Raw genomic sequence first — 19,948 nt, 5'->3', positions numbered from 1 at the left:
TGTAGTACACATTTCATCGAAAGTGACTTTGTTGAGGGAAAAATTGGGGGGCGACAATACCTAAAAAGAGGTGTTGTTCCTACTGTCTTCGCGTGGAACTGGCAAATTCAAAAGAGACCTGGTGTTTGGGAAAGAAGACTGAAACCTCCTGCTCCGACTGAGGGGGGTGAAGAACAAGGTGCGCTGCCTATGGACTGTGCCGTCTCTGATCCGATCCAGAGCATGGGCCAAGCCAGTGTAAATGTACATGTGTTTATTTGCTAGCAGCAAAATAATAATTTGTTTATCTACGACATGTATCAATCATTTGTGTTGTAGTGAATATCAGTTTGTGTGGAGCTTGTATTGGCTTTAATTAGGCAATGAGTAACAGGGGTGGGGGAAAGAAATCAAGTAAACACAGTACAGCCAGAATGCAAGATTGAATACAATGTTAGAGATGTTGAACATTTGCTGAAATACATTTTTTAAAACAAATCTATTATACTGTAGATTTCTTCACAAGAACATCAATACTTATTTTTCATAAAACCACTAAACTTGGCACCCATGCAGGGGATCCATTCAGGTGCGAGATAGACACTTCTGCAAGTAGTGGTAAAAATAAAAGTGGTCAACCATCTCTCTTATAGTTTTTGAAACCTGTAGATCTTTATATATCCTTTCAACTAGGATGTCCTCCTGTGCACAGATGACAAAGTCACACCAGCTACAACCTGTGAGAAGGATTTGACCTTGCACCTGCCAGTAGTAAGCATGAGATCTCTTCAACTTCAGCTCTCCATTCTGTATCTTCAGGTAAGGGCAGTCAACATAACTTGGTACATTTGGGCACTTGACCTCTAAGAGTCCAAAGTGTGGTCTTACACTGGGATCAAATATGATGCCATCTGGAGAGGATCCTAACCATGGAGCATCTGGGGGCACTACGAAGCCACACGGAAAGAATGTAACATTCTTCAGTGTGCAGTACTCCTGTACAGCCACTGGCTCCATGGCTAGCCCCCTCTTCATCTCCATGGTCTGCATACCAGATCCCTTGAACATCCGCTCAGCTTGGTGGTCAGCTGAGGTCTCTCCCCGAACATGGCAAACCTCTCGGAAACGAGAGGATGTTATTCTCATTTTCCTGAGCTGATGCCATTCCGGGCTGCTGCTCTGCTCCCTTGTAGCAACCTCGACTTTGTGTGACATCTCGTAGGTTGTCTCTAATGCCTTGAGGTGGAACTGCTCCTGATGGCTAAGGACGTAAGCACACTGGGAAGCCTGAAGCCTGTAGCCATCTAATGGAAGTATTGGTGGAGAAGGGGCATCGGCAATCTTCACAATTTCACGGGTCTTTGGCTGTGGAAGCTGATAGGACAGAACACTGCCGGCTTGCACTGGCCCGAAGGTGGATTCAACCAGGGGCACGTCAGCTGACATTTCCATTGTTGTCACAAGAGGGGCAGTAAGTGGGGAAAAGTTGGCATACGTTTCTGAGACGCGGAGAAGGTCCACGTCAGGCATGTATCCATTGAGTGCTTTGTCGAGAGAACTTCTGCAAAACATTTTAAAACCTTAACATCAGGTTGGAGAGATTACTATGACAAAGACTCATGTAACTTTTCCAGAAACAGCACAAGCCCGAAAGTTCAAATAAAATGAATTAAAATATACAGATTTATAGATGATATATTTCCTCCCAGTCTTTGTCCCAAACATTTGTCATTACATCGTAAAGACGCCACTGTTTAGGCTTATCATCTGGATACAATCACAAGAAGATGTTTTCTAAAATGTTTCCATTCTAGGAACCTCCAATTTACCTTATTCCATCAGCACACGAGTTAGTAGGTTTACGGAACTCTATCCCATCAACCGGACCTGGCTTCACACCCTAATTAACAAGAATTTACTGTTACATAGGCTGAATACTTTTCAGGTCCATTTCTTTATGGATATTGATAGACTCACAAGTGTTCTTGGCTTGTGCCAACGCTGTTCTGTGTCTGTGCAGCTGTGAACTGGTGGTGCAGCAGGAATGTTTAGTTGAGAGTAGTGCGCTGTCTGGTAAAGAAGGGCCACCAGATGATTGCACAGAGCACTTCCTGCAACACAGGAGCAGTGGCTTTGGACCACTATCACTGGTATGGAGTGCTTTAACACCATCTGTGAAGATAAGTGTGATGAAAGACTGAAGTGAGAAACAAGAATGATGCGGTCCATAAATAACAATAAACATAATAGTGTCTAGTCTTCTTAACTAGGGGCTCATTTAACTATACAGGAATACATTGTGTCTCAGTAACACAATTACCAAACACTGCATCAACAGATCTTTACCAAATAACCTGTTAAGTGGGCAATTCTAAATTGGGATTGGGACCCATCATTAATATCTATCTACTGATAAGATTAAACGTTGACACTCTCCAACACATTTTGACCATGATGACAGTGTCTCACAGAAGATGTTTAAGAAGGTCCCTAGTAGCTATCTATAACCTTTCCCTACTCTCATGCTGTGCTGTGCGGCTTTTCACTCTTCCTCATGGACCTGTGACAGGCAGCCCTCACGGTGATCTCCCCTGTCAATGTATCTTTGTTAGATACTGTGTAGAAGACATGAATAACAATTATTTTTAGCTAGCAAATATAGCTAGCAAGCATAACTTAACCAAGCTACCGAAAATACACACATTCTCAGGTAGATTCTGTCAACGTTACATAATTTTACGAAGTAACTAGCTAGCTACAGTTATGAGTTAAATTAGCTAGCTAATGATTGTAGCTAGCTAATGTCATATCTGTCATTGACTTAGTACTCACCTTCATAGTTGTCTATGTAGCTTCCTATATACATCTTGAACCCCTTTTCATTCTTGCTAGCTGGAGTCTCGGAGGCTGATTTAACAATTCGATGTACATCATTAATATTAATTTGAGGCAAGTCCTGAAGACACCTAGTAAAAAACTGCGACATAGTGGTAGTAACGTTATATCGTCGATAACAACTAGACTGACCTGAAATTGCCAAACCGATAGGAAGTGTGTTTAGAACGTTCGATCATGGAATGTGCATAAGGGCTATTGTGAGACAGCATTGCGGGGCCATGACGAGTCGGCCGACTCCTTGAACCCAGGCGTTTTCAGGTGTATTTTTGAGACCATGCGTGAAGGAGATTACAGGCTACAAAGGCATTATGACGACCAACACATTTTTAAGGGTACATCAAGCACGATCCAAAATGAACTTTTGGATTGTATGTTTGTAGTGTATATAGAAGCTATAGCTGAGGTGTCTGCGACTCCTTTTCCATCTGTACAGGCAGACGAGACCACTGATGTCTCCTGTAAATCACAGATGGTAATAGTGCTGCGCTACATATTACCAGACAACAGTGTGTGAGAGGTTTTTGTAGAGGTGAAACACAAAACTGGTGTTGGCCTCTCCAACACTATCAAACAAGTCCTAGCGCCACTGAATGTCAAGGAGAAGCTGGCTGCACAAACCTACGACAGGGCAGTGGTGATGAGTGGTAATGTACGTGGTGTCCAACCGCTACTGAAGGATTCCTTTCTGACTGCAGATCTCCAGTGTGCTACTGTACCAAGCTATGGCCTGTGGGCAACCAGGAGAAGTTGAAAAGGGAGCTGTTCACTGTCTACCGGCATCCTGAGCTGCACACTGGAAAGACAGCACTTTCTTTAATTGAAATCACTCTACGAGAACAACCTGCAGGAAGCCTTGTCTAAGACGGCCTCTCTTTTCAAAATCATCATCACCACTCCGATGACAACCGCCGAGTCAGAGAGAAACTTTTCCACCCTTAAAAGGATAAAAACCTTCATACGCAACTCCATGGGCCAGAAAAGGTTAAATGCATTGGCCATGCTGTCAATCCAGCATGACTTCATCCAGAGAATGCCAGACTTTTATGACAAAGTAATTGAGAAGTTTGCCCAGAAGAAAGACTGCTGTGCCAACTTCCTGTTCAAGTGAGCACAGCACAACAATGGTGAGACCATAAATATGTCTAGTATGCTGCTGCAAAAGTGATGTATTATGTCAGGGACATATGTACACTACCGTTCAAAAGTTTGGGGTCACTTAGAAATGTCCTTGTTTTTGAAAGAAAAGCACATTTTCAGTGCATTAAAATAATATCAAATTGATCAGAAATACAGTGTAGACATTGGTTAATGTTGTAAATGACTATTGTAGCTGGAAACGGCAGATTTTTTATGGAATATCTACATAGGTGTACAGAGGCCCATTATCAGCAACCATCACTCCTGTGTTCCAATGGCATGTTGTATTAGCTAATCCAAGTTTACCATTTTAAAAGGCTAATTGATCATTAGAAAACTCTTTTGCAATTATGTTAGCACAGCTGAAAACTGTTGTTCTGATTAAAGAAGCAATACAACTGGCCTTCTTTAGACTAGTTGAGTATCTGGAGCATCAGCATTTGTGGGTTTGATTACAGGCTCAAAATGGCCAGAAACAAAGCACTTTCTTCTGAAACTCGTCATGACAGCCTTGAGTTGGGGAGGAGTGAGCACTTTGGGGTAGAGGTCAGGTTAGATGAAGTGAGGAAGAACAGATATAACTAAGGTTCTGTCTAGCAACAGAAATGCATTGGCTGTTCAGTTGTGGAGGAGGAGATAACTGAACAGCCTAGGAGAAAGGGTTAAGTACTATGGCTATGTTCCAATTATCTCTCCTACCTCCCAAAGTGTGCACTTGTTCACTTCCTGTCACTGATTTGAAAGGAAATGACTGGTATGAGAAATATGGTGGTGGAAACTCCCACTAGCCCATGCTTTCACCAATTCAATGCTTTTTAGATGTGATAACGAGTGCACACTAAAGGAGAAAGTGTAGGTTCAAGCTATTGACTACTCAAGGGATTACCTCATTCAATGGGACTCTTTGAACAGCACAGAAAGTAAGGATTAATTATCTTAATCTACGGAAGACACATTTCAGTTGCACAACTGACTAGGTATCCCCCTTTCCCTTACAGTCATTTTAGAGAGAAACTAACGTCCTATCAGTTTGTATAAAAGGGGTGGCAGTTTTCTTTTAGGTTCTGGTGATAGTCCCACTGACTTTTCTTCAGAAGAATATAATTAAATTCAACCCTCCTGTAACGGTTTTCTTCCAGGGGTGAAGGAGAGGACCAAAGTGCAGCGCGGCTAGTGTTAAACATGTTTAATAAAGAACAAGTGAAACACTACAAACAACAATACAAAATAACAAATGTGCAAAAACCGAGACAGACCTATCTGGTGCAGACAATCACAGAGACAGGAAACAAACACCCACCAAATCCCAACACAAAACAAGCCTCCTATATATGATTCTCAATCAGGGACAACGATTACCATCTGCCTCTGATTGAGAACCATATTAGGCTGGACATAGAAACAGACAAACTAGACACACAACATAGAATTCCCACCCAGCTCACGTCCTGACCAACACTAAACAAGCAAAACACATAATAACTCTGGTCAGGACGTTACACCTCCACTTCCTGAGAGAAAGCTGAAAGCCATCCACAGTCTTGGAGCAGGCTTCATTGAAAATGTAAGGGTTTAGAGCTATAATATCTTCTGGGTGATTTAAAAGAAACTGGTTTATCCTGTCACCAAAAACGGTGTCTTGACACACCTAATCCGCAAATTGCTTTGCCGTTCCCATACCGCTTTTAGGACGAGAAGATCTAAGGTGCAGACTACTTTGGTCACGAAGATGTTGCTGGTCAGTGCATGAAGGTCCTGCGTGAACTCTTCAAGGAGCAGGTAATGGAATAACCCTCTACTAGGAAGAGAATATCGCGCAGATGACATTAATACACAGTTTACATTACTACACAGATTTTATTACTACACAGATTACGTTAGTTACTACACAGATTACGTTATTAAACAGATTACGTTACTACACAGATTATGTTACTACACAGATTACGTTACATTACTACACAGATGGCATTACTACACAGAGGACATGACTACACACATTACATTACTATACAGATTACATTACTACATTACTATACAGATTACATTACTACACAGATTACATTACTACACAGATTATACTACTACATTACATTGCTCCACATATTACATTACTACACATTACATTACTACACATTAGATTTTCAAGATATTCAAGGTCTCCCTTGTAAAAGAGGTCTCCTAACCTCAATGGGACTTCCTGGATAAATAAAGGTTAAAGCTGCAATATGTAACTTTTTTTGTATTAACTTGTACCTTATCCTCACGACTTTTCCATTGTCTTGGCCAGGAGTTCCTAGAGCAAGTGAAGTACTTTGTGATGTGGTAGAGCAGACATGTGGTCTCAGATGTCATACAGCTTTGTGAAGACTGGAGGCAACGGGAGGCCTATGACATCATCGCTGAAGATGTCCAAGGAAAAGTGTTCTTTGCTGGGGAGGTAAGATCCATTTTATCATTCTACCCCAATGTATCACACTACAGGGCCCATATTCACAAAGTGTCAGAGTAGAATTGATAATCTAGGATCAGGTTCCACCAGTCCATGTAATCTTATTCTAAAAGGCACAAACCGTCCTGGATCAGTACTCCTACTCTTGAGACACTTCATGAATATAGGCCCAGGTCTTCACAGCAAAGATAATATCGGTGAGAGTAGATTTTCAATGCATTTCATTCTTTGTGTCTTTCTCTCTCCAGGAAACCAACAGAAACGTTCCTATTTGAGTGGTGTCCGTGAAGCAAGTAAAATCGCCTTACCTGTGAGCAGTCAGTCACACAATACCAGCATGACTACATCTCAGTCGTACAGAGCAACGCTTCAGTTCCTCACTCAACTGAGTCACTACTCTTTTAAGTAGTGTTTTCAACCAGTGTGTACTGTACCTCGTGTGTGAGCAGAGATGACCAATGCTGTTTGTAATGCGGCAATGTTATGGACATTGAATCAATGTGGAAAACTGATTGGATTTGCACAAATTAACATAAGGGAATTGCATAATTTTCTTACCCAGCTTTTAACCTAAATGTAATGACATTACGAAATGTTTTGTTGATTTCACGTTAGTTGACAACTAGACATGGAACTGACGTCTGTGCCCAGTGGGACAACTCGTGTTGGTTTAGTTGGAGATCACTGTAATAAGAAATTAAATGATTGGCAGCGCAAGTATGCTTCTAAACAATTAATTTTGATGTACAAATGGACATACAGTATTTCTATTATATATGGATTGTTTGTCAATAACTATTTAGTGAGGTGCATGCCAATGTTGTGCACACATCATCAATGGCTTTCAAAGTTCCAATGTGTTGGTACAATGAGCGCTTAACTGTTGAAGTAATAAAAGTTGATAACTTAAATGGATAAATTAGTAGTTTTTGCATTAGCACTTTTGTGTTTTATAATGATGAATTAATTAATTATAATTTCTGTTTTCAGAACAAAACTGGGCCTGAATATACTTTAAATTACCAAGATAGAACTGCCAAAGGGGGATGAGTTGCAATCTACTGCAGAGTTCTGTCATACTTCCAGGTCTATGCCCAAACAGTTCGAGCTTCTAATTTAAAAAATGAATCTCTCCAGAAATAAGTCTCTCACTGTTGCCGCCTGTTATAGACCCCCCTCAGCTCCCAGCTGTGCCCTGGACACCTGTGGCGGATGAATCAGAATTAGTTGGGTAACATAGATAAATAAGATGTTTTATTGACATAATATGCTTATGTGAGATACTTGTCATTAGAATGTCTCCCTTTGGACTATACTGTTGGCATTTGCACTTTTCCCTTCTCATCTAGGGAAAAGTCACTTGGGGCCCAGAGAGGGGAGAGGTCAGGCTTGTCTTTTACATGTCTCTGGTAATATGCAGAATATCAGAGAGGTGAGAGGTCAGAATGGAACATTGTCTTCATATGTGAATGTATCTGTTAAACCATGTGAAGGGATGGCGTGATTAAGGGGGAACCAATTATCTCTTGGCTCCATAATGTCTGTCCGCAAGTCACTCCCCTCAGTGAGCTTGTCCAGGAGTGGGGAGAAGAGGGGATGTACTTGAGATGGGGGTATCTAGAGTTGACAATTGATATATGCCATTGGATGAGTTGGTGTTTTTGTACTATGAAGTACCAGGAACGAGATTAGAACCTCCTCTTAGAGACCAAACTGAACGATAATTTATAGCTAATGCTATCTGGCTATGGGATACTCCTTTCTCAAGTAAAAGGCCCTTCGTGAAGTTTTACTAAGATCTGTGGTTCGTCATGTATGTTGAGAGAGGTGTGTCTTGGCTATAAAAGATCTTGGCATTCTTTTGTAGGGACTCTCAGAATTCATTATAGACACTGAATTGATCTGAGAGTCAAAGGGCTATGGTGAAGCTCATATAATTAAAGATGAGGTTTAAGTATAACGCTGACTGGTGTGTAGTTTGTAACTCTCCTCATTTGGTAATACAAGAAATTGCCACAACACACCATATGTGAATTGATTGCCCCCCATCTATCTTCAGAGTTCGTTCTATTGGGTGACCTAAACTGGGATATGCTTTACACCCCGGCCGTCCTACAATCTAAACTAGATGCCCTCAATCTCAAACAAATTTTCAAGGAACCCACCAGGTACAACCCTAAATCCGTAAACATAGGCAACCTCATAGATATTATCCTGACCAACTTGCCCTCCAAATACACCTCTGCTGTTTTCTACCAGGATCTCAGCGAACACTGCCTCATTGCATGCATCCGTTATGGGTCCGCGGTCAAACGACCACCCCTCATCACTGTCAAACACTCCCTAAAACACTTCTGCGAGCATGCCTTTCTAATCGACCCAGCCCGGGTATCCTGGAAGGATATTGACCTCATCCTGTCAGTAGAGGAAGCCTGGTTGTTCTTTAAAAGTAATTTCCTCAACATCTTAAATAAGCATGCCCCTTTCAAAAAATGTAGAACTAAGAACAGATATAGCACTTGGTTCACTCCAGACCTGACTGCCCTTGACCAGCACAAAAACAACCTGTGGCGTGCTGCACTAGCATCAAATACAGTGGGGCAAAAAAGTATTTAGTCAGCCACCAATTGTGCAAGTTCTCCCACTTAAAAAGATGAGAGAGGCCTGTAATTGTCATCATAGGTACACTTCAACTATGACAGACAAAATGAGAAAAAAAAATCCAGAAAATCACATTGTAGGATTTTTTATGAATTTATTTGCAAATTATGGTGGAAAATAAGTAGTCCCCACGATATGCAACTTTTCAGGGAAGTCAGGAACCAATACACACACTCAGTTAGGAAAGCAAAGGCTAGCTTTTTCAAACAGAAATTTGCAACCTGTAGCTCTAACTCCAAAAGGTTTGGGACACTGTAAAGTCCATGGAGAATAAGAGCACCTCCTCCCTTCTGCCCACTGCACTGAGGCTAGGAAACACTGTCACCACCAAGTCCACGATAATCGAGAATTTCAATAAGCATTTCTCTACGGCTGGACATGCTTTCCTCCTGGCTACCCCAACCCCGGCCAACAGCTCTGCACCCCCCGCAGCTACTTGCCCAAGCCTCCCCTGCTTCTCCTTCACCCAAATCCAGATAGCAGATGTTCTGAAAGAGCTGTAAAACCTAGACCTGTACAAATCAGCTGGGCTAGACAATCTGGACCCTCTCTTTCTAAAATTATCTGCCACCATTGTCGCAACCCCTATTACTAGTCTGTTCAACCTCTCTTTCGTATCGTCCGAGATTCCTAAAGATTGGAAAGCTGCCGCGGTCATCCCCCTCTTCAAAGGGGGTGACACTCTTGACCCAAACTGTTACAGACCTATATCCATCCTGCCCTGTCTTTCTAAAGTCTTCGAAAGCCAAGTTAACAAACAGATCACTGACCATTTCGAATCCCACCGTACCCTTTCCACTGTGCACTCCGGTTTCCGAGCTGGTCACGGGTGCACCTCAGCTACGCTCAAGATACTAAACGATATTATAACTGCTGTCGATAAAAGACAGTACTGTGCAGCCATCTTCATCAACCTGGCAAAGGCTTTCAACTCTGTCAATCACCGTAATTCTTATTGGCAGACTCAACAGCCTTGGTTTCTCAAATGACGGCCTCGCCAGGTTCTCCAACTACTTCTCAGATAGAGTTCAGTGTGTCAAATCGGAGGGCCTGTTGTCCGGACCTCTGGCAGTCTCTATGGGGGTACCACAGGGTTCAATTCTCGGACCGACTCTTTTCTCTGTATATATCAATGATGTCGCTCTTGCTGCGGGTGATTCCTTGATCCACCTCTATGCAGACGACACCATTCTGCATACATCTGGCCCTTCTTTGGAAACTGTGTTAACAAACCTCCAAACGAGCAATGCCATACAACACTCCTTCCGTGGCCTCCAACTGCTTTTAAATGCTGGTAAAACTAAGTGCATGCTCTTCAACCAATTGCTGACTAGCATCATTACTCTGGACGGTTCTGACTTAGAATATGTGGACAACTACAAATACCTAGGTGTCTGGTTAGACTGTAAACTCTCCTTCCAGACTCACATTAAGCATCTTCAATACAAAATTACATCTAGAATCGGCTTCCTACTTCGCAACAAAGCCTTCTTCACTAACGCTGCCAAACATACCCTCGTAAAACGGACTATTCTACCGATCCTCGACTTCGGCGATGTCATTTACAAAATAGCCTCCAACACTCTACTCAGCAAATTGGATGCAGTCTATCACAGTGCCATCCGTTTTGTCACCAAAGCCCCATATACCATCCACCACTGCGACCTGTATGCTCTCGTCGGCTGGCCCTCGCTACATATTCGTCGCCAGACCCACTGGCTCCAGGTCATCTATAAGTCTATGCTAAGTAAAGCTCCGCCTTATCTCAGCTCACTGGTCACCATAGCAGCACCCACCCATAGCACGCGCTTCAGCAGGTATATTTCACTGGTCATCCCCAAAGCCAACACCTTCTTTGGTCACCTTTCCTTCCAGTTCTCTGCTGCCAATGACTGGAACGAATTGCAAAAATCGCTGAAGTTGGAGACTTATATCTCCCTCACTAACTTTAAGCATCAGCTATCTGAGCAGTTTACTGATCGCTGCAGCTGTACACAGCCCATCTGTAAATAGCCCATCCAACTACCTACCTACCTCATCTCCATATTGTTTTTATTTACTTTTTATTTTATTTACAGTATTTCTACTTGCATATCATCATCTGCACATCTATCACTCCAGTGTTACTTTGCTAAATTGTAATTACTTCGCTACTATGGCCTATTTATTGCCTTACATCTTTACTCCATTCGCACACATTGTATATAGATTTTTCTATTGTGTTATTCACTGTACTTTTGTTTATCCCACGTGTAACTGTGTTGTTGTTTATTGTCGCACTGCTTTACTTTATCTTGGCCAGGTCGCAGTTGTAAATGAGAACTTGTTCTCAACTGGCATACCTGGTTAAATAAAGGTGAAATAAAAAATACATTTAAAAAATTTTTAAATAAGGATGGTCCATTTGGTTTTAATCAGTGACTGGTTCGTGTAAAGACAGTTGTGTATTGGTTGTACTTGCATTGTTTTAGCAAGTAACTTGGACTAATGTCTCTGTATGAAAGGGATATAATATCCTTTTCATACACAGACCAGATTCCCACATATTTACCATGGCTGCTTTTTTTATGTGTGTTTTTTCGTATATCTGATACCAGTACCCATTTCAGACAGAATACGTGGTATATTACCTTTCAAAAATATAAGGCAATGTTTATATGACCCCCTTTCAAACAGCCCCTTATTTACCACTTTCTTGCAGGTATATCCCTTTTAGGGTTGTTAAACCATGGGGCTGTTTACATTTCAAATTAGGGAGATGTTTTTTTAGCAACAAAACCGACAAGGTTCTCTCAGATTGTTGACAACATATAAAGTATACATATAAAAAACACCCAGTTTAAACATTCCTACATTTGCACAATAAGCACTTGTCTCTCAAATACATCGTTACAGTTGTTGGTTTGCTAGCTAAAGAATTGTTGCCATATTAGCATATACGTCAAAACAAGACATGGTATCAAGAACAAGATAAAACTAGCTGAAACGAGCCACCTACGATTCTCCACATTGCAGCTCCTTGTCACTAGGCGGGTAGCCTAGTGGATAGAGAGTTGGGCCAGTAACCCGAATGGTTGGTGGAACGAATCCCCGAGTTGACTAGGTAAAATCTGTTGTGCTACCCCTGAACAACGTTCCCCGGTAGGCCGTCATTGTAAATAAGAATTTGTTCATAACTGACTTGCCTAGTAAAAGAAAAAATGTGAGAACGTTTACATGCACCGTAATAATTCTGCTGATCTTAATCAAAGTAAACATGCACTTATTAAAACACCTGGTTTTCTGAGCAATCTTTCAAATTATTAGAACATGTAAACCCCTTAATCGGCGTTCCAGCAGTGTATTTGATCTGTGCGAGTGAAGTGATTTGGGAACAACTGAATGTATGCGTTCTAGTAGTTTTATATGTCCGAACTCAGAATCAAATATGCTTAACAAAAATAACATGCTTGCTGTGGTATAACGTTTATTTTGATTGTCTGCATTTATTAGAGTAGCCAGATTTCAGATGTGTCCATGTAAACAGGATTATTAGCGATATCGTTTTTCCTAAAACGTGCAATGCCTGTAAACATTTTAATCTAACTACTAATCTGTCTATTCACAATAATCGCATTATTGTGTGCAAGTACTACTTCCGTTCCTCTCTTCGCCCCTACTTGGGCTTTAACCAGGGACACTCTGCACACATAGCCACCCTCGAAGCATCGTTACCCATCGCTCCATAAAAGCCGCAGCCCTGGCAGAGCAAGGGGAACAACTACTTCAAGGTATCAGAGCGAGTGACGTTACCGATTGAAACGTTATTAGCGCGCACCCCGCTAACTAGCTAGTCATTTCACATCGGTTACACATGTAACCATACTCATTGTTGCTGGCTATCCAGAATCACAACAACACACATATTTCTGCCACATTGAAGTGTGTGCATTGTTTTAATGATATTGTCAGCTAACCCTTCTAATGGAAGTGTTAATGAATTTACCTGCAAAAAAAGCAGAGAACCATTCACACAGACCCGATACCTGTATTTTGGTTACATGGTCCGTGAAAATAAACACTCGTGATTATGTATTTTACTTGTCCATGTCCATGTTTTTACCTCCTACTCTTACTCTCTCCAAGTAATTGAGGCTTTTTTGGTAGGCTACCACACTTTGTTTGTAACACAACATGGGTTTGTTGTTTTGTTTTCTATCAGGTTCCTCCATATTCTGTCAGATGTTACCACGTTTGAACATGCCATTCATGAAACGTGTAGCTTAATAAATTAGCCAAACTGCTCTAAATGACGACTGCCTTACTTAATTGAGACTGAAGGTCGACTGCAATCAATTCTCATTATCTGCACACTACATTGGTGTAATGATTAGTCGAAAGAGTTTCTATTGTACAATGATAGTTTTTATTGGACAAATTCAGGTATGTCCCTCCCCGTTTCGTTCTGTTTGCTTCCATTTAAGAAACGTTTTTGCAACAAAATCGGCGTTTTGAATACGTCCCACCAAACGCTGGACCATGACGTCATCAAAAAAGGACAGCGGGCAATCTCGCAATCGTAAACAAAAGGACATTTTATCTCGCAATTTTTCTACTCCTGGAAAAGTCTCTCCGCACATAGACCTTTGCGTAAACAGCTGTCATAATATTACAAGGCGAAAACATGGTGGATATACGCACAGGTGAATATGCCTCTTGAATCTATACAATGACCGATATTGGTTTTATTCTTTGTGTTCACATCTAACATGTTTTTTTAGCTGTACCGTCAGAGTCCTTAAATATAAGATCATCCGACGATGAACCCTTAATTACATTAATAAACAAGAAGCACCAGCCCAATGAGACCCAGGGTAAAAAAAGCCGGAATATCACTAGACAAGATTCAGGTGAGAGAACATGTGAAATGAAAACCTTTATAAACACCTATTAAATAAAGTAACCCTTACAAAAAATATTGCAATTTTCAAACTGCAGTAAAAGTGCAGTTAACTGGTATTTTGGACGCAATAATTGTAGAATATACTGCAGTTATGCTGCACAATTACTGCAGTAACAAAAACTTATTTTGGATGCAGTATTTGCAGCATACTGCAGTTATACTGCAATCTTTTTTCGTAAGGGAAATGACCTTATTTCGAGTAATATGTTGATATTTGCTGCTTGTGTGATTAGGGTTAGATGACACTTCAGATGATGAACCCTTGACCAAGTTGGAGAAACTTCCCAGACCTAAACAAGCCACTGTACAAGCGAAGGGGCAAGGGACTACTTATATCAAAAGAGGAACAGGTAATGGCATCCAGAAGACAAACAACAAGATCGCAGGTGAGAACCTCTCTCAAGCTCCTCTAAATGTATGTCCTGAATACTGTAAAATACACACACACTACTACTATTCTGAATGGATGAATGGAAGGAGGCATCAATTTGTTTGGTCTTTGTTGTAATTATAGGTTCAACCCAGGATGAGCACTCCTATGACAGCTCAGACGAGGAACCCTTGATAAAGATGGTTAAAAAGCTCCCTAAACAGACATTATTGCCATTCAAAAAGAGACCCTTCAACACAGCCAGAGAGGTGAACGATGTGAAGGGCAGAAATAACATCCAGAACACTCATAACATATGCACAGGTGAGACTAGTTACTCAATTCTTGTATCAAGGCTATATTTCTAAGCTACAGGACAGGTATTGAGGAGTTTACCACATCAGTCACCGGCTTCATTAATAAGTGCATCGACGATGTTGTCGCCACAGTGTCCTTACGTACATATCCCAACCACAAGCCATGGATTACAGGCAACTTCTGCCCATAGCTAAAGGCTAGAGCTGCCGCTTTCAAGGAGCAGGACACTAATCCGGACACATAAGAAATCCTGCTACGCCCTCCGACGAACAATCAAACAGACAAAGTGTCAATACAGGACTAAGCTTGAATCCTACTACACCGGCTTGTCGGATGTGGTAGGGCTTGCAAACTGTCATAAATTACAAAAGGAAAACCCAGCCGAGACCTGCCCAGTGACGCAATCCTACCAGACGAGCTGCTGAGGAAGGACGGCTCATAATAATGGCCGGAACGGAGCGAATGGAATGGCATCAAACCCATGTTTGATGTACAGTGCCTCCGGAAAGTATTCAGACCCCTTGACTTATTCCACATTTTGTTACGTTACAGCCTTATTCTACAATTGATTAAATTGTTTTGTCTTCAATCTACACACAATACCCCATAATGACAAATAAAACCCGGAAATATTACATTTACATAAGTATTCAGACCCTTTACTCAATACTTTGTTGACGCGCCTTTGGCAGCGATTACAGTGTAGAGTCTCTTGGGTATGACGCTACAAGCTTGGCACACCTGTATTTCGGAAGTTTCTCCCATTCTCTGCAGATCCTCTCAAGCTCTGTCAGGTTGGATGGGGAGGGTTGCGACACAGCTATTTTTAAGTCCGGGCACTGGCTGGGCCACTCAAGGACATTCAGCGACTTGTCCCAAAGCCACTCCAGCGTTGTCTTGGCTGTGTGCTTCGAGTCGTTGACCTGTTGGAAGGTGAACTTTCGCCCCAGTCTGAGGTCCTGAGCACTCTGGAGCAGGTTTTTATCAAGAATAACTGTGTACTTTGGTCCGTTCATCTTTGCCTTGATCCTGACTAGTCTCCCTGTCCCTGCCACTGAAAAACATCCCCACAACATGATGCTGCCACCAGCATGCTTCACCGTAGGGATGGTGCTGGGTTTCCTCCAGATGTGACACTTGGCATTCAGGCAAAATAGTTAAATCTTGGTTCTCATGGTCGGAGAATCTTTAGGTGCCTTTTGGAAAACTCCAAGCGGCGTGCCATGTGTGTTTTACTGAGGAGTGGCTTCTGTCTGGCCACTCTTAACCATAAAAACATGATTGGGGAAGTGAGGCAGAGATGGGAGAACCTTCCAGAAGGACAACCATCTCCACAGAGGAACTCTGGAGCTCTGTCAGAGTGACCATCGGGTTCTTGGTCACCTCCCTGACCAAAGCCCTTCTCCCCCGATTGCTCAGTTTGGCCGGGCAGGCCAGCTCTAGGAAGAGTCTTGGTGGTTCAAAACTTCTTCCATTTTAAGAATGATGGAGGCCACTGTGTTCTTGGACCTTCAATGCTGTAGATGTTTTTTGGTACCCTTCCCCAGATCTGTGCCTCGACACAGTCCTGTCTCTGAGCTCTACTGACAATTCCTTCAACCTCATGGCTTGGTTTTTGATCTGACATGCAGTCAACTGTGAGACCTTATATAGACAGGTGTGGGCCTTTCCAAATCATGTCCAATCAATTGAATTTACCCCGGGTGGACTCCAATCAAGTTGCACAAACATCCCAAGGATGATCAATGGAAACAGGATGCACCTGCGCTCAATGTCAAGTCTCATAGCAAAGGTTCTGAAAACTAAATGGAATTAAGGTGTATATATATTTTTTGTAATACAATTGAAAACATGCTAAAAACCTGTTTTCGCTTGGTATTGTGTATTTTTTATTTATTTAATCCATAACATAACAAATTGTGGAAAAAGTCAAAGGGTGTAAATACTTTCCGAAGGCACTGTATTTGATACCATTCCACTCATTCTGCTCCCTTGGTGTCCCTATCACTAAGAACCATGGACAACGCCTTGTCCCCCTGGCTGATCTTAAAAGATTTGTCATGGGCCCTCAAATCCTCAAAAAGTTATACAGCTGCACCATTGAGAGCATTTTAACTGGCCGCATCACTGCTTGGTGTGGCAACTGCTTGGCATCCGACCGCAAGGCGCTACAGACGGTAGTGGGTACGGCCCAGTACATCATTGGGACCGAACTCCCTGCCTTCCAGGACTTCTATACCAGGGGGTGTCAGAGGAAGGCTCTAAAAATTGTCAGACTGCCATCCAAGTCGTAGACTGTTCTCTCTGCTACCGCACGGCAATGAGTATTGGAGTGCCAAGTCTTGGACCAACAGGCACCTGAACAGCTTCTACCCCATGCCATAAGACTGTTAGGTTAATAAAATGGCCAACCGGAGTATTTACATTGACACCCTTTTATTTATCTTTTATTTTGTAAATAATTGTCTTACTTTTTTAACTCTGCATTGTTGGGAATGGGCTCGTAAGTAAGCATTTCACTGTGAAGTTTACACCTGTTGTATGCAACGCATTATACCAATAAAATTGGATTTGATTCATATACAGAAATGTACTAAATGGCTTTAGCGGGGAATAAACTTGCTTTTCCTGTTCATCTTATTGTCTATTTAACCAGACTCATCAGGTGACAGCTCCGATAATGTGCCACTGATCAAGATGGTAAACAAGCTGAAGACACAAACCCGAACAAAGACACTCCCTACAACAGCCAGAAAAACACCCAGTAAAGTTCTTAAACACAACAGGAGTATAGTTGAGAACACACAGCATCTCTTGTCTCTATACTTTCACTATGGCATAATATGTCTGACAGTTGTATCATTGATTCTAATCCAATAGTCTTGTTTTCTGATTACATGGTCAGAATCCTCCGATGACAGCTCAGATGATGAACCATTGATTAATCTAACCAGGTCTCCATCTAAAGACACTGTGAGGACAATACTGAAGAGCTGTGTCGCTAAAGAATCCAACGGCAACAACTGTAGTCAAAGAAAAGGCAAAACCAGCAGAGGTAATTTATCCTATAGAGCACATTTTTACAAATATTGCTGAGTATGCTGACAGATCATTTTTTTGATGGGTCTCTGTTTTTCCTTTATCCTGTTTGAATTGTCAGAGGAAGCGGGGAATTCTGATTCTGATGACGAGCACTTAATGAGCCTAGTTAAAAAGCCTCTTAAAGCTGTAAAGAAGACCATGACACCAGCGAAGAAGAGTGTGCCAGGAAAGACAAACAAAGCAGTCAACAGATGGAGCACCAACATTGTTCAAAGCACGAGTGAAGGTGAGAATACTTTTTCAGCACTTGTCGAAGCATGGATTTAAAACAATCCAAAATACACCCTAACATAGATTAGGTTAGGTTGAGTCTTGTTATGCAACGGTTGATTTGTATTGCTTTTTTAGGGTCTTTGGATGATAGATTAGATGATGAGCTGTTGATTAAGAAGATGGTGAGGAATCCATCAATGAAGACCCTGATGGTTATTCTGGAGAGGTGTGAAACTAAAGAAGCCTTGGCAGATTACTATAGAGCCAATGTGGGAAACGCTGGCGAAAGAAGTGCAGGTAAGAATTCCACTTATTGTATATTTCCCTTCCCATTTAGATTATCTTTGACATAGTCGAGAGCTTCACTGTTTGATAAATCACATTGAAATCTGTCAGTGTCTACCTATTATGCAGTACTCATAGGGTTTTTGTGTATTTATTTGGAAGAGGATTAACTCTTGTGAAAAATGGTCACGAATCCCCCTCATTCTTCAACAGAAGCTATGGCAGAGAAGAGAAATCGGTCACAAGACTGCTCTGACGATGAACCTTTGATAAAGATGGTTGGAAACCCAGAGTCATGATTATGGACTAGTATAGATACCGGAATAGTACTTCATTTTAGGACGACAGCATTCAGTAACAAACTTGTTGAAGATGGCACAATAGTTACTGACACAACCACTTTTTTTCTTGCTTGAGTTGACTGTTTTATGGTGAAAAGAAATGTGTGTTGTCTAACTATTAGGTGATTTGGGATAACTATTTTCATTTTTTAATTTGTGTTTTTATAACTTATTTATTTTTGTATCATGTTTACCACATGGATGCTCGTGGTAGCATGTTTTATAGTATATTTATGGCCATGCAAAAGTTGACTCATTCAACAATAGGCCTGATTATTTTTAATTGTTGCCAATTATGGGTCTCCAGCTTAATGAATTACAGTACATTTTTGTGATTAATAGGGGGGGAGTCAGGTACTCCATTTATTTTGACTGGTATGTACCATGAAATAGGGAGCAGTACTATTCTTTTTCAAACACTGAAACTGTAGATGTGCTTGTTACAGTCCACGCATATAATGGCTTGCCATTCAATTGTGTGATATTACATTATAAAAAAATTATTCATTAATTGTTTTCACAATTTTAATTAAAGAACAGAAGTTTCCCATTTGTCTTAGTCATTAACAAAAAACACACCTTCACTTTAATGGGAGATATTAAATCGGCGAAGGATTCCAGCTTCTAAACTGAGGCATCTGTAAAATGAGAGGCTTTTTTTTGCAACTCTGCCTAGAAGGCCAGCATTCCGGGGGTCGCCTCTTCACTGTTGATGTTGAGACTGGTGTTTTGCGGGTACTATTTAATGAAGCTGCCAGTTGAGGACTTGAGGAGTCTTTCTCAAACTAGACACTCTAATGTACTTGTCCTCTTGCTCAGTTGTGCACCGGGGCCTCCCACTCCTCTTTCTATTCTGGTTAGAGCCAGTTAGCGCTGTTCTGTGAAGGGAGAAGTACACAGCGTTGTACGAGATCTTCAGTTTCTTGGCAATTTCTCGCATGGAATAGCCTTCATTTCTCAGAACAAGAATAGACTGATGAGCTTCAGAAGAAATGTCTTTGTTTCAGGCCATTTTGAGCCTGTAATTGAACCCACAAATGCTTATGCTCCAGATTAGATGTCGACGATTATGATTTTTCAACGCCGATATCGATTATTGGAGGACAAAAAAAGCCGATACGATTAATCGGCCGATTAATTTTTGAATAATAAAAAAATAATATATTAATAATAATAAATAAAAAAAATACATATAAAAAATAATAATCATAATAATAAAAAATATATATATTATTTGTAATAATGACAAT

At 41.3% G+C, this 19,948-nt stretch overlaps 2 protein-coding genes across 2 annotated transcripts; one reads left to right on the top strand and one right to left on the bottom strand.

Moving 5' to 3' along the window:
* On the bottom strand, nt 1-3,009 carry LOC139559403 (uncharacterized). The gene is made up of 3 exons (XM_071375404.1): nt 2,812-3,009; nt 1,957-2,151; nt 1-1,879 (listed from the first exon to the last, which is right to left on the bottom strand). Exon 3 carries the CDS (start codon nt 1,549-1,551, stop codon nt 565-567), a length of 987 nt encoding a protein of 328 aa, XP_071231505.1. The 5' UTR covers nt 1,552-1,879; nt 1,957-2,151; nt 2,812-3,009; the 3' UTR covers nt 1-564.
* Nucleotides 3,010-13,611: 10,602 nt separating this feature from the next.
* On the top strand, nt 13,612-19,248 carry LOC139559375 (nucleolar protein dao-5-like). The gene is made up of 9 exons (XM_071375345.1): nt 13,612-13,809; nt 13,888-14,016; nt 14,303-14,455; nt 14,584-14,763; nt 17,414-17,521; nt 17,663-17,812; nt 17,918-18,085; nt 18,208-18,369; nt 18,571-19,248. Exons 1-9 carry the CDS (start codon nt 13,791-13,793, stop codon nt 18,654-18,656), a joined length of 1,155 nt encoding a protein of 384 aa, XP_071231446.1. The 5' UTR covers nt 13,612-13,790; the 3' UTR covers nt 18,657-19,248.
* Nucleotides 19,249-19,948: the final 700 nt, after the last annotated feature.

Source organism: Salvelinus alpinus, chromosome 29 (genome assembly GCF_045679555.1).
Source record: "Salvelinus alpinus chromosome 29, SLU_Salpinus.1, whole genome shotgun sequence".
NCBI classification, from domain to species: domain Eukaryota; kingdom Metazoa; phylum Chordata; class Actinopteri; order Salmoniformes; family Salmonidae; genus Salvelinus; species Salvelinus alpinus.
Note: the sequence above shows the minus strand (reverse complement) of the source record. Positions and strands in the feature narration are given on the sequence as shown.